Source organism: Pan paniscus, chromosome X, assembly GCF_029289425.2.
Source record: "Pan paniscus chromosome X, NHGRI_mPanPan1-v2.0_pri, whole genome shotgun sequence".
Classification (NCBI taxonomy): domain Eukaryota; kingdom Metazoa; phylum Chordata; class Mammalia; order Primates; family Hominidae; genus Pan; species Pan paniscus.
Genome location: NC_073272.2, coordinates 155,018,316 through 155,031,116, shown reverse-complemented (window position 1 = coordinate 155,031,116; position 12,801 = coordinate 155,018,316). Strand labels below are relative to the sequence as shown.

General features: G+C 39.2%; 1 protein-coding gene across 1 annotated transcript in view; it reads right to left on the bottom strand.

Annotated features, from left to right (window-relative positions):
- Positions 1 to 12,801, bottom strand: part of FUNDC2 (FUN14 domain containing 2) — a 28,388-nt gene that overhangs the window by 1,882 nt on the left and 13,705 nt on the right. The window contains exons 3-4 of the mRNA XM_003809958.7: positions 6,650 to 6,725; positions 1,429 to 1,560 (exon numbers count right to left, since the gene is read on the bottom strand). Coding sequence (XP_003810006.1) covers positions 1,429 to 1,560; positions 6,650 to 6,725 — 208 coding nt within the window. The remainder of the gene's footprint in view (positions 1 to 1,428; positions 1,561 to 6,649; positions 6,726 to 12,801) is intronic.

The window sequence follows — 12,801 nt, the reverse complement described above, 5'->3', positions numbered from 1 at the left end:
AAATATTAACTTTATGCTTTTTATTATATACACTTCCAGTATTATTTTAAAAGTTTTCAGCAAGGTGCCATGGCTCACACCTGTAATGCCAGCACTTTGGGAGGCCGAGGTGGGAATACTGCTTGAGCCCAGAAGTTTGAGACCAGCCAGGACAACACAGGGAGACCCTGTCTCTCCAAAAAATTTAAAACTTCACCGGGTGTGGTGGTACACACCTATAGACCCAGCTACTCAGAAGGCTGAGGTCAGAGGATCGCTTGGTTGAGGCAACAGTGAGCCATGACTGTGCCACTGCACTCCAGCCTGGGCGACAGAGTGAGACCTCTCTTACAAAATTTTTTTTTACTCACTGTGCTGAGTCACTGTGCCCAGCCATGCATTATTTTTATAAACATTTGAATAATAAAGTTTTCATGAAATAAAAAATGTAACTTTCCTAACTTTGAGGAGAGACAGAAGGAAGAAAGGAAAGAGAAACCATCTGGGCTCTGGGCTCCTGTAGATACCCACCTCTGCCACCTTCCCACTCTGGGTAAAGGCACCAGCTTTGACCAGCCACTTGCCAATCACCAGCACGAAGAGCCACTCACAACATGAGAAGCCTGAGGCACACACAGGGTATCTCTCCTCCCCTGCACTCAATCTGTCTGTTTTCCCTGTGAGGCTAGAGTGAGCTAATGGGAGAATCTCTCATCACTCCAGGCTACAGAAAGTACCAGCTATCTTCTTGACATCCTGATCCTTGTTTATTTCTCCCCAGTTCAGTGTACTTATTTATTTGCAACATCTGACATATTTCTAAAGGTAATAAAGCAGCAGCAAAAAATATCCTTTTAAAAAGGAAGGACTTCTCCTGTCCCTGCAGTGCCAGGTTATAATCTAACTTGGCTTTAATGAACAAGATCAGGGGTTAGCAAACTACAGCCCATGGGCCAAATCCAATCTGAACCTGTTTTTAAATAAAGTTTTATTGCAACACAGCCACATCCACTTATTTAACATATCATCTATGGCTATTTTGGTGATATACAGTGGAGTTGAATACTTGTGACATTTCACTAGTTATATGCAGAACAAGCAGAGTATGAATGTTTCAGAGATACGCGTGTATAGCGACAAAATGGGACTCAAAATAATTATACTGGCCATATATCCTTCCCACCTACTATGCTGCCCCACATTCCTACAAGAACTGGTTAAAGGGATAATCACTCCACAAATGTGCACAGACAAAGGTCACCAAACACTTAATTATCCAGCTTTTAAAAATGTTCTGAAGTGATGATAATCCAAGTTAGTTTTGTCTCATTACTCTAAGTTCTTTGTAATGCTTAAGCCCTGTCCATCACTGAGATATGGTACAATAGGGTTAAGCCCTGTTTTTGTCTGCACTGTTCACACACTACACGTGAACAATGCAAGTCTCACCTCCTCAGCTTTGCTCCTGACCTCAGTAGGTATCTGATTGCTCTTACGGATCTTCAGCTGCTCTTTGGCTTTCTTCATGTCCTTCTCCACTCGTTGCCAGTCAACTTTGATGTACCCAGTATGGTTTGCAAGCTACAGTATCAACAATAATGACAACAAGAAATGAGAAACAGATTTGTTATTTCTTTTAGTCAGGATAAATCCTGAAGTAGACTCTCGAAACCCTCTGACTTTCCATTTTTGGAGACATCTGCCATTTGATTCTTTGTATCATGATGACATCTACTCAGCATCCCCCCTATATGCGAAGCCATATGCCTGGCACTAGAAATAACTACTGGCAATTCTTTTAAATTATTTATACTCTTACAACCCTTTTACAAAGAGTTATGTAAGATGAAAATCAAGGTGGGGGGTCAAGATGTAGGGTGAAGAGATGGACCTTACAGCCAATACAAATGTTTCCAGAGAATGACTCTGACAATGTGCCCATGAGTGTCAGTTTCCTGACAATGTGAACAGAGCAAAGCATTCAGGCAGTTATTACTGTTGCTTAACAGGAAGAAATCTAGCATCTGGCCCCACAGAGATTTCTCATGAGCAAGTTCATATAAAGGGATATTAAGAGAACCACATCCAAAGACACCTACAGCATATACCTATTTCCCTTGATAAAAACAGCAGGCACAAACACTAAAACTCAGTGTAAATCTGATTCAAGCATGTAGTTTTTTGATGATGGATTAATATCATCCTAGGAATGAAGAGAATGACTATAGCCAATCAATCAATGCCCTATCAATATCACTTCTCTCTACCAAATTTTTGGCAATCTCAAAATATCTGAAACTAAAAGTCTTCACCTTGCTAGAGTCTCCTCCTGCATTGTTGCTCTTCCTCTAGGCCCTATCTTAGCTAATGGCACCACCAGTCACCCAAACAGACTAGAGAAAATACTTGTGATGTGTATCATAAACAAAACATTGATACTCAAAAAAGTGAACTTCTTATAGAGATCAGTAAGAAAGAAAGTTCACTTTAAAAATGGGTAAGGGCAATTCAGAGGAAAGTGTCCACGAAAAGGAAAAAGTTCAACTTCACAAGTAATCAAGCCATAGTACCTTTATTTATGAGTCTATAACTGGAAATACACAAAAGTCTATCAACACATGAATGGATAAACAAATTGTATCATATTTACACAATAGAATATTACTTAGTACTAAAAAGAACAAATTACTTACAGCAACCACATAGTTGAGTATCAACATTTGTATCTAAAAGAAGGCTCTGGTTCATTTACTCCACCCTGTTTATCCCACAAAATCCTGCTATTAAACTGAGAGAATACATGGACTAGCTATTTGAAGGCTCTTACATAAAAACAGCGACGTGCAGATTGGAGAAGACCAGAATTCAAAGCACCACCAAACTGGTGGTGTGTTTCCTGCTTTTCCTGCAGTATCGCCTGGCCTAACCTCAAGGCAGGACTCAAGAAACATCTGACAAAATTCAACGCAAATTCATGATAAAACTCTCAGAGAAAGAGCAATAGAGGGGAACTTCCTCAACTTGATAAAGAACATCTACATAAAAAACCCTGCAGCTAACACTGTACATAATGGTGAAAGAACGAATGCAGGGAACAAGGCAAAGCTGTCCGCCATCTCCACTCCTATTAAATATCGTACCAGAAGTGAATTCAGAGTCAGCACAACAAGGCAAGAAAAAGAATTAGGAGGCATCCTGATTCACAAGGAAGAGGTCAAACTGTCTCCAATCATAGACATCTTTGTCTACATAGAAAATTTCATAGACTTCAACAAAAAACAAAAACTCCTAGACTAAAAAAGTGAGTTTAGCAGGGTCACAGGACACAAATTCACACAAAACCAACTGAATTTCTATATGCTAGCAATTTGAACTGGAAATGAAAAATGTTTAAATGATTTACAACAATGGGTGCAAAAAATAATTAAATATTAGGTACAAATCAAATAAAACATACAGGATCTGTATACTGAGAACTACAAAATGCTGAAGAAAGAACTCAAAGACAACCTAAATAAATGGAGAGACACATCACGTACATGGAATGGAATACTCAACACAGAAATGATGCCCAGTTCTCTCCAAATTATCTATAGATTTACTGCAATCCCAAATCACAAATCCCAGTAGGATTTCTTATAGATACATAAATAAGCCGGTTCTAAAATTTATATGGAAAGGCAAAGGAACTGGAATCACCAAAATGAATCTGAAAAAGAACAGAGTTGGGGGAATCACACTACCTGATTTAAGATTTACTATAATGCTACAGTAGTCAAGACAGTGTGTCATACTGAAGAAGAGATAGACACACAGACCAACAGAACAGAATAAAAAGTACAGAAACGGACGTGGACAACTACGACAAACTGATTTTTCACAAGGGGGCAAAAGTAGTAATGGTGGTGGTGAAGTCCCCTGGGTGGCCCAGGCCAGGATTGCGAGGTGACTTCCTGCTCTCCTTGGCATTACTGGGGGACTGCACTGCAGGGGCAAAGCAACACCAGAACTGAGAAAAGCAGCCTCTCCCACTGCAAGGTCCCTCCAGCGCCCTCTACTGACAAAGCTCAACATCCTACTTCCATTGCAGCACAACACGTAGAGGGAGCCGAATAAACTGAAAACTGGCAAGCGTTGCTGCTGGGCTCTGAAAGCTGCAAAAAGTGCTGGAAATGATCTACAGCTTGGTAAGAAAAAGCAACTACATTCATAAAGACGTGAAGGAAAAATTTCACTGTTCACAGATGGCATAAAAAGATTTTATAGACAAAACCCAAAAGAATCCCAGACAAGACTTTTTTAACAAGGTGGCTGGCTGAAAGAGCAACATAAAATATCAACTGTATTTCAACACACTAGCATGAATCAGAATGTGTAGTTTTAAAAATCGTATCATCCACAAGAGCAACTAAAGTTATAAGGTATCCAGTAATAAAACTGAATCACAGATGTACAAGATCTATACGGAAAAATAATAAAAAGTCTATTCAAAGGCATTAAAGAAGACCTAAATAATTGGAGAGAAAGCCCGTGTTCACAGATAGAATACTCAATATCATAAGAGATATCTACATGGTTCCAATGCAATTCCGATAAAAATTTCAACAGGATTTTTGAAAATAACTGACAAGTCTGATCTAAAATTTAGATGAATGAGCAGAAACACAAAAGTAGCTGCAACACTCCTGAAGAATAAGGTGGAGGAATTTGCATTACCAAATATTAAGCTTTAGTACTGTCATAAAGATCGAAAGTTGACCAGTGGAACAGAACACAGAAACCAGAGTCACAGCCACACATACATGGGTTCTGATATATGAAAGAGACAATGCTGCAAATGTTGGGAAAGGGAAGAATTATTCACTAAATTCTGCTCAATTATCAGTATGGAAAAAAGGAAACTGGATCCCTATGTCAAACTATAACTTGAGATATAACTGATCTCCCAACATTATGCTTGCCTCCTGCTCTCACTCCCCTGGTGACAGATAACATGAGTGCCTGTAACAGATTCTCCATGTCTCACCTCTGCAGCAAAGCAGTGTCCCTGTACCCCTTGAATATTGGAATTATCCAACCCCAAAATCTCATTTTGAGGTGCCTTTCTGGAGACATTTTCAATAACAATTATTTCTGTCAGGGCCCCAAAAAGAAACAGAGGACACACTCAAATTAAGACATTTCAAAGCAATATTAAAATGTTTATGAAGTTTGGGGCAGCATATAAGGGAAACCACAGGGATAGAGATGTTACTGCACTTCCACCTGAAGGGTCAAGGGGAAGGAGAGAGAGGTGTGAGGAGGGCCCCACCTTGCAGGGAGTCTGACCTGTCTAGCAACAGAGCCAGCACGTAACAAGCCCACAGGGAAGCAGCCAACAAAAGTGAGGCTTGGGCAACAAAGGAGATGCAACTTGCACCATGTTTCTGCAGAACTGTGCTTGGGAGTCCTGAGGTCATGGTAGTGTGAGGAAGCCTATACTGGCACAGGGACCACATGGAAGAGCACTGAGACTATGGACAGCGGGGAAATAAGGAGAGGAGGAGGGAAGACAAACAGAGACAGAGACACAAAGAGGCCCCACAAGTCCAGACCTACCCTAACCCTCTGATCATCTGGCCTGTAACCACATGAGACTCTGATCCACAAGCACCTACCTTAACCCTCCCCAAACTCCTGTAACCATGAGAGAGAATAAAGTGATCATTATTTGAAGCCATTAGGTTTGGGGGAATTTGTCATGCAGCAATACCACACTCAACCCAGCTACAGCCAGTTACCAGCTTCCCTCTTCGATACATTTGATTTTCACCTGACCTATCTGCAAAACTCACTCCAATCATGGTGCTAACGCAGAACTTACCTTGCAAAAGTGAGGGTTGCCAACTGTGGGAAGAGACAAACGGCTGTGAATTCAGAGACTCTGGCATGATTCAGCAAGTTATGGCTCCCACAGCACAGCAGAATCACCTCAGGAGTTTTAAGTTTTCCAATGAAATCAGACTGTGGGTCAGGAGTGGCACACGTTGGCTCTTTTAAAAACTCCTAGGTGATTCCAATGTGGAGCCAAATTTGAATACCAATGCCACAGAGCTAAGAAATGTATGCCTAATACAATCAAATGTCAGTTTTCTTTTGTTTTTGGAGAAACTGCTCCCTTTTTCAAGTCTTGCTTGTTAGTCTCTCCTAAGCAGTCTCAGAGAACTGGCAACCACTGGTTCTGAAACTATGGGTCAAGGAGACAGCAGACGACATCTGACTGTACTGTCACTTAGCTCCCATTTCTCATCACATGCTCAACATCCCCTCTGTGAAAGCTAGCTATAATATTAGCATATGACACTAAATCATCACAGCACACTTGTATTTTTGAAATCACATCCGCTTAATAATTCAGCTGGTCTTAAAAACTCTTTTAAAGGAGCTATGATAAGGAATTTGCACTTCTGTCCCCACATGAGGAAATAAAATGGGACTGGCAAATAACATTTACTAGTATAATGAATAAAATTTGACTCAAACGGTCACTAGCATTTAAAATAGTACATGAAAACAAGTGCAAAGGCTAGTCTAGTGTGACATAGCCAGGACTGTATTACAACTCCCCACACCACATTCCTTAATGGGCAGGTGGAATTTCCAAACATCTGAGAACATTTCACATACAGACCTGAAGGAGAAAAAATCCACCTCCCACAGCTGTTGCAGCCAACTTTCCAACCTTCTGGAATATGAAACCCGTGCACCTACAAAAACAAACCAACATCAGACAAATTGATGAGCTGTCAGTTACATACAAACATGCATTTCTGGCAATGTTCATATCTTACTTAGCTTAAGATGACCTAGCTCCTTCCTACCCCCTACGTAAAGCCAGCCCCAAGAGGAGCATGACATAAGGAAATCAAATCTTGGCTCTATGAATCTCGTGGTCTTGAGTAAGTCCCTTAAAACTCTCAGGTTATATTTTTAAAAGATGACTCTGGCTACATTGTGGAGAAGAGATTAAAGGGGGAGGACGAAGGCAGAGACTCTAGTTAAGACGGTGAGGTAGCGATCCAGAAGAGAAGTGAATGCCAATGGGCCGAGGTAGAGATGGCAAGGAGGGAGCAGACCTGAGGAACTGTTTGTGAAGAAAAAAAAAAAAACACTCCTGAGTTTGAGGACAGGATGGTTGCAAGGGATAAGGCACAAGATTCTGTCCTGAATGTGGCATTTTTTACAATATAAAAACAAGGAAGAGGAATAGAGGAAAAGGTGGGGGAAGGGAGGGGAGGAGATAATGTCATTTTGAATATGTTGAATGCAAAATGTCCATATGATATCTGAGTGGCAACATCTCGTAGCCAGTTTAATATAATTATGCGTTTCTTCATTACTGTCTATCTTCCTGCCCCCACCCGATACTAAAATGTAAGCTTCATGAAGGCAGAGATTTTGTTGTGTTCATTGCTGAACACCTATCAGCTGTAATCATTAACCATTGTTGAAAAAATCCTCCCTAGACTCCAATTCTCCAGCCCCCTTCCCTTTTCTCTGCTCTCCTTTACAGCAAAACTACTTTGAGGCCGTCTCTTTTGTCCTGTGTCCATATTCTCTCACACCTACACCATTCAGGCTTTTGTCCCATGACTTCAATGAAACCATTCCTATCAAGGTTACCACTGATCTTGACCTTACCAAATGCTAGTGTTCACTTCTCAGCTTTAATCTCATCTGACCTACAGCAGCTTTTGACACAGTTGATTACTCTCTCCTTTTTTTAAAAAAGGTATTTTATTGTGTGTATTTGAGGTTTACAACATGATGTTATGGGATACATATAGACAAGTAAAGTGGTTACTATAATGAATCAGATTAATATATCTATCATCTCACATAGTTACTTTTTTGTGATAAGAGCAGCTAAAATCCACTTAATTCACAGAAATCCCTAAGGCAATACAATTGCATTAGCTGCAGTCCTCATGCTGTACATTGGATCTCTCAACTTGCTCCTCTTACATATTTGCTACTTTGTATCCCTTGACCTACATCTTCCCATTTCCTCCCATCCTATCCCTGGTAACCAGTTTTATTTCTTTATATTTATTATATTATACAACTGTATATATGACTTTTTCCCCACACATATGAGATCATGCAGTATTTTGTCTTTCTATGTCTGGCTTACTTCACTTAGCATAATGTCCTCCAAAATCTATGCTATGGCAAACAGCACAATCTCCTTTTTTAAGGCTAAATAGTATCCCATTGTATACACATTTTCTCTATCCATTCATCCATTGATGGACACTTAGGATGTTTCCATATCTTGGCTACTATAAATTAATGCTGCACTGAACATGAGAGGGCAGATATCTTTATGAGGTGGTGATTTCATTTCCTTGGGGTATATACTCAGAAGAGGAATTGCTGGGTCGCATGGTAGTTCTAATTTTAATTTCTTTAGGAACCTCCATACTGTTTTCCATAATGGTTGTAACAATCTACATTCCCGCCAACAGTGTACTAGGGTTCCTTTTTCTCCACACCCTCATCAACAATTATCTCTTGTCTTTTTGATAACAGCCATTCTAACAAGTGTCAGTTGATATCTCATTGTGGTTTTAATTTGCATTTCCCTGATAACTGACGATGCTAAGCATCTTTTCATATACCTCTGGTGGCCATTTCTATGCCTTCTTTGGGGAAACGTCTGTTCAGGTCTTTTCCCCATTTTTTAAATCAGGTTATTTGTTGTTCTGCTATTGTACTCTCTCCTTCTTGACATCTTTTTACTCTGGAATACCATTCTCTCTTGGTTTTCCTCATATATCACTGGCCATTCCTTATCAGACAATTTTGCTGAGTCCTCCTCTTTCTGACTTCTGAATGTTAGGTTGTTCTGAGGCTCAGTCCTAGAACCTCTTTGCTCTGTGTATTCACTTTCTATCTGCTGGGTCTATACCATGATCTCTGATGTAGGTTACTGTTACAGCTCCTCATCTGGACTTCTTACCTCCACTTTCACCCCCTAGAATCTATTCTCAATATAGCAGCTCATACAGTCCTAAAACAGGGGTCGACAAACCGCAGCCTGGGAGCCAAATCCTGCCAGATGTCTCTTTGTAAATCAAGTTGCAACAGAGATTGTGTGATCCATAAAGCCTACAATATTTACCATATGGGCTCTTTACAGAAAAACTTTGCTGACCCCTGCTCTAAAATGTAAGATCAAGGTACACTTCTGCTCATAACCTTCCAGTAGCTTCCCTCCTCACTAAGAGAGAAAGTTAAAGCCTTACACTTAACATCTTGTCTCCCATTACCTCACTACCCTCATTGTCTACTGTTCTCCCCTTATTACATTTCAGCTCAGTAAGAGAAAGAATTACAAATACAACAATGCATGGAGAACCTCATAAGACTTTTAATCTTTTTTAAACAAAAGTTAGATGTCAGGCAGTATATTTCTGAAGCGACTCTGAAATTGGAAGGGTGGTAGGACCAGTAAATAAATGATAAGGGTCCATTTTAAGAGCATTCCACTGTTCAGACTTACTAAAGTATAATCAGAGTAACTGACATATTTAGAATGGTTACAGATTTTTGCTGTTACAAAAATTGTTGCACTGTTTATAACACCTGGCTTTTTCTCTTTTTAAAACAAAACACACATTTTAAATAAAGCCTAATAACAAAGCAAGACCCAAAAAGATCAAGTGATTTCTAAGTAACTGCATCCAAGAACAAGAATCAAGCACATTTATAAGAATAAAAAATATCTAGCACCCAATGAAGTAAAATTCATAATATCTGACATCTAATTAAAAACTACCAGGCTTGCAAGGCAGAAAAATACCACGATCAAAAAAAAATAAACTAAAAGAAACCCAGAAATGATACTGATGAAAAAATTAGTAGACAAAAGCATTAAAAGTTATTACAATTATATTCCATATGTTCAAGAAGCTAGAGAAAAGATTGCACATAATAAGTAGAGGCAAGGAAGCTCTTTTAAAAACATGCAAATCTTGGCTGGGTACAGTGGCTCATGCCTGTAATCCCAGTACTTTAGGAGGCCAAGGCAAGAGGATTGCTTGAGCCCAGGTGTTCAAGGCCAGCCTGGGCAACATAGTGAGTCCCCATCTCTCTAAAAATAACTTTTTTAAATTAGCCAGGCACGGTAGCATGCACCTGCAGTTCCACTATTCAAGAGGCTGAGGTGGGAGGATCTCTTGAGCCCAGGAGGTAGAGGTTGCAGTGAGCTGTGATTGTGCCACTGCACTCCAGCCTAAGCAACAGAACAAGAAAGTCTCAAAAAAAAGATGCAAATCAAACTTATAGAAATAAAAACTACAATGTCTGAGACGAAAAATATAGCAGTTTAGACTCTGTAGAAGATTAATAAACTTCATGAAATAGCAATAAAAACTATCAAAAATGAAACAGAAAAGAGACAAAAAAATGAAAATGGTTATGATACTGAACTATAGTTAGACAAGATGCTACCATAGGGGGAACTGGGGAATGGGTATAAGACCTCTATGGATTATTTCTAACTGCATGTGAATGTACAATTATCTCAAAATAAAGTTTTTAAAAAGTAAACAGTATTAATGAACTGTGGAAAAACTTCACACACCCTAATAAATGTGTAATTGGAATCACTGAAGGAGGACAGAAAAAAATATTTGAAGGACAACAGAAAATATTCCAAGCTTCGTGAAAACGATAAACCCACAGATCCAAAAAGCTCAATGAAATCTAAGCAAAAGAAACAAAGAAGGCCAGGCATGGTGGCTCACACCTGTAATCGCAGCACTTTGGGAGGCTGAGGCAGGAGGATCACCTGAGGTCAGGAGTTCGAGACCAGCCTGGCCAACATGGTGAAACCCCATCTCTATTAAAAATACAAAAATTAGCCAGGCGCAGTGGTGCACACCTGTAATCCCAGCTACTCCAGAGGCTGAGGCACGAGAATCACCTGAACCTGGGAGGTGGAGGTTGCAGTGAGCTGAGATCATGCCACTGCATTCCAGTCTGGGTGACAGAGAAAGAGTCCATCTCAAAAAAAAAAAAAAAAAAAGATAGAAAAAGAAAACTATAGCAAGGTACAACATAAACAAACTGCTTAAAACAAATGGTAAAGAGGAAATCTTTTTTTTCTTTTCTTTCTTTTTTTTTTTTTTTTGAGACGGAGTCTCGCTCTGTCGCCCAGGGTAGAGTGCAGTGGCACAATCTCGGCTCACTGCAAGCTCTGCCTCCCGGGTTCACGCCATCCTCCTGCCTCAGCCTCCCGAGTAGCTGGGACTACAGGCGCCCACCACCACGACCGGCTAATTTTTTGTATTTTTTAGTAGAGACGGGGTTTCACCGTGTTAGTCAGGATGGTCTCGATCTCCTGACCTCATGTTCCACCCACCTCAGCCTCCCAAAGTGCTGGGATTACAGGCGTGAGCCACCACGCCCGACCTAGAGGAAATCTTAAAAGGAGCCTGAAGGGGGGAAAAAAGAGGCATTAGGTACAGAGGAATAAAGTTTGAAGTGAACACATTTCTCACAGAAAATAATACAAAGCCAAAAGACAATGAAATAACATTTTTAATGTGCTGAAAAAAAAGCAACAACCCTGTCAATCTAGAATTCTACACTAAGTGATCTTGCAAAAACAGAAATGAAATAAAGACCTTTTTCACAGATACAAAACCTGAAAAAAAAAATATCCCCAGCAGACCAGCAATATAAGAAATGTTAAAGGAAGTCTTTCAGGCAGGGGAAAATGATATCATATAGAAATCAGGATCCACACAAAGGCATGAAGAGCACAAGAAATAGAAACTATGGAGTAAAATGTGAAAGGCTTCCTTCTTGTTATTAAAAACTATAAAAATTCAACATTTAATGCAAAAATAATAAGAATGTATTATGAATTTACATAATTTTAAAAGTAAAATTTATAGCAATGAAAACAAAGGGGGAAGGGGAAAATGGAAGCATACTGTTATATCATATATGAAGCGTTAGATTTCTTGAAGGCAGACTACAAGTAGAAGATGTCTCCTATAAACCCTAAAGCAACCACTAAAATTACACAACAAACAGTTATAGCTAATAAGCCAACAAAGGACATAATTATGAAAATATCCATGAAAATAGAATTATGAAAATGGAATTGAAAATATTTGATCTAAGCAACAAAAAAAATAAATTGGACCTCATCAAAATTAAAAATAAATTGGACTTCATCAAAATTAAAAACTTTCTTGTATCAAAGAACATTATCAAAACAGTGAAAAAGACAAGTTAGAGAACAGGACAAAATATTTGCAAATCGTGTCTGGTAAGGGTCTAGAATCCAGAACATATAAATAACTCTTATAACTCAATAACAAAAAGATAAACCCAATTAAAAAATGGGCAAAGGACTTGAGTTGACATTTATCTGGAGAAGATATACAAATGGCCAGGAAGTACATGAAAAGATGCTCAAAAGTTAGGTGGGTCCTCAAAAAAGTAAACATAGAATTATCATATGATCCAACAATTCCACTCCTGGGTATATACAAAAAAATAGAAGACCTAAAAATAGGTATTGAAAAAATACTTATACCCAATGTTCATAGCAGCATTATTCACAACAGTTAAAAGGTGGAAATACCCCAGATGTCCTCCAACAGATGTCTGGATGAACAAACTGTGGCATATACATACAGTGGAATCCTATTGAGCTATAAAAAGGAATGAAGTAGCAATATATATACACTATAACATGCATGAACCTCAAAAGCATTATGCTAAGTGAAAGAAGCCAAACACGAAAGTTCACCCATTGCATGA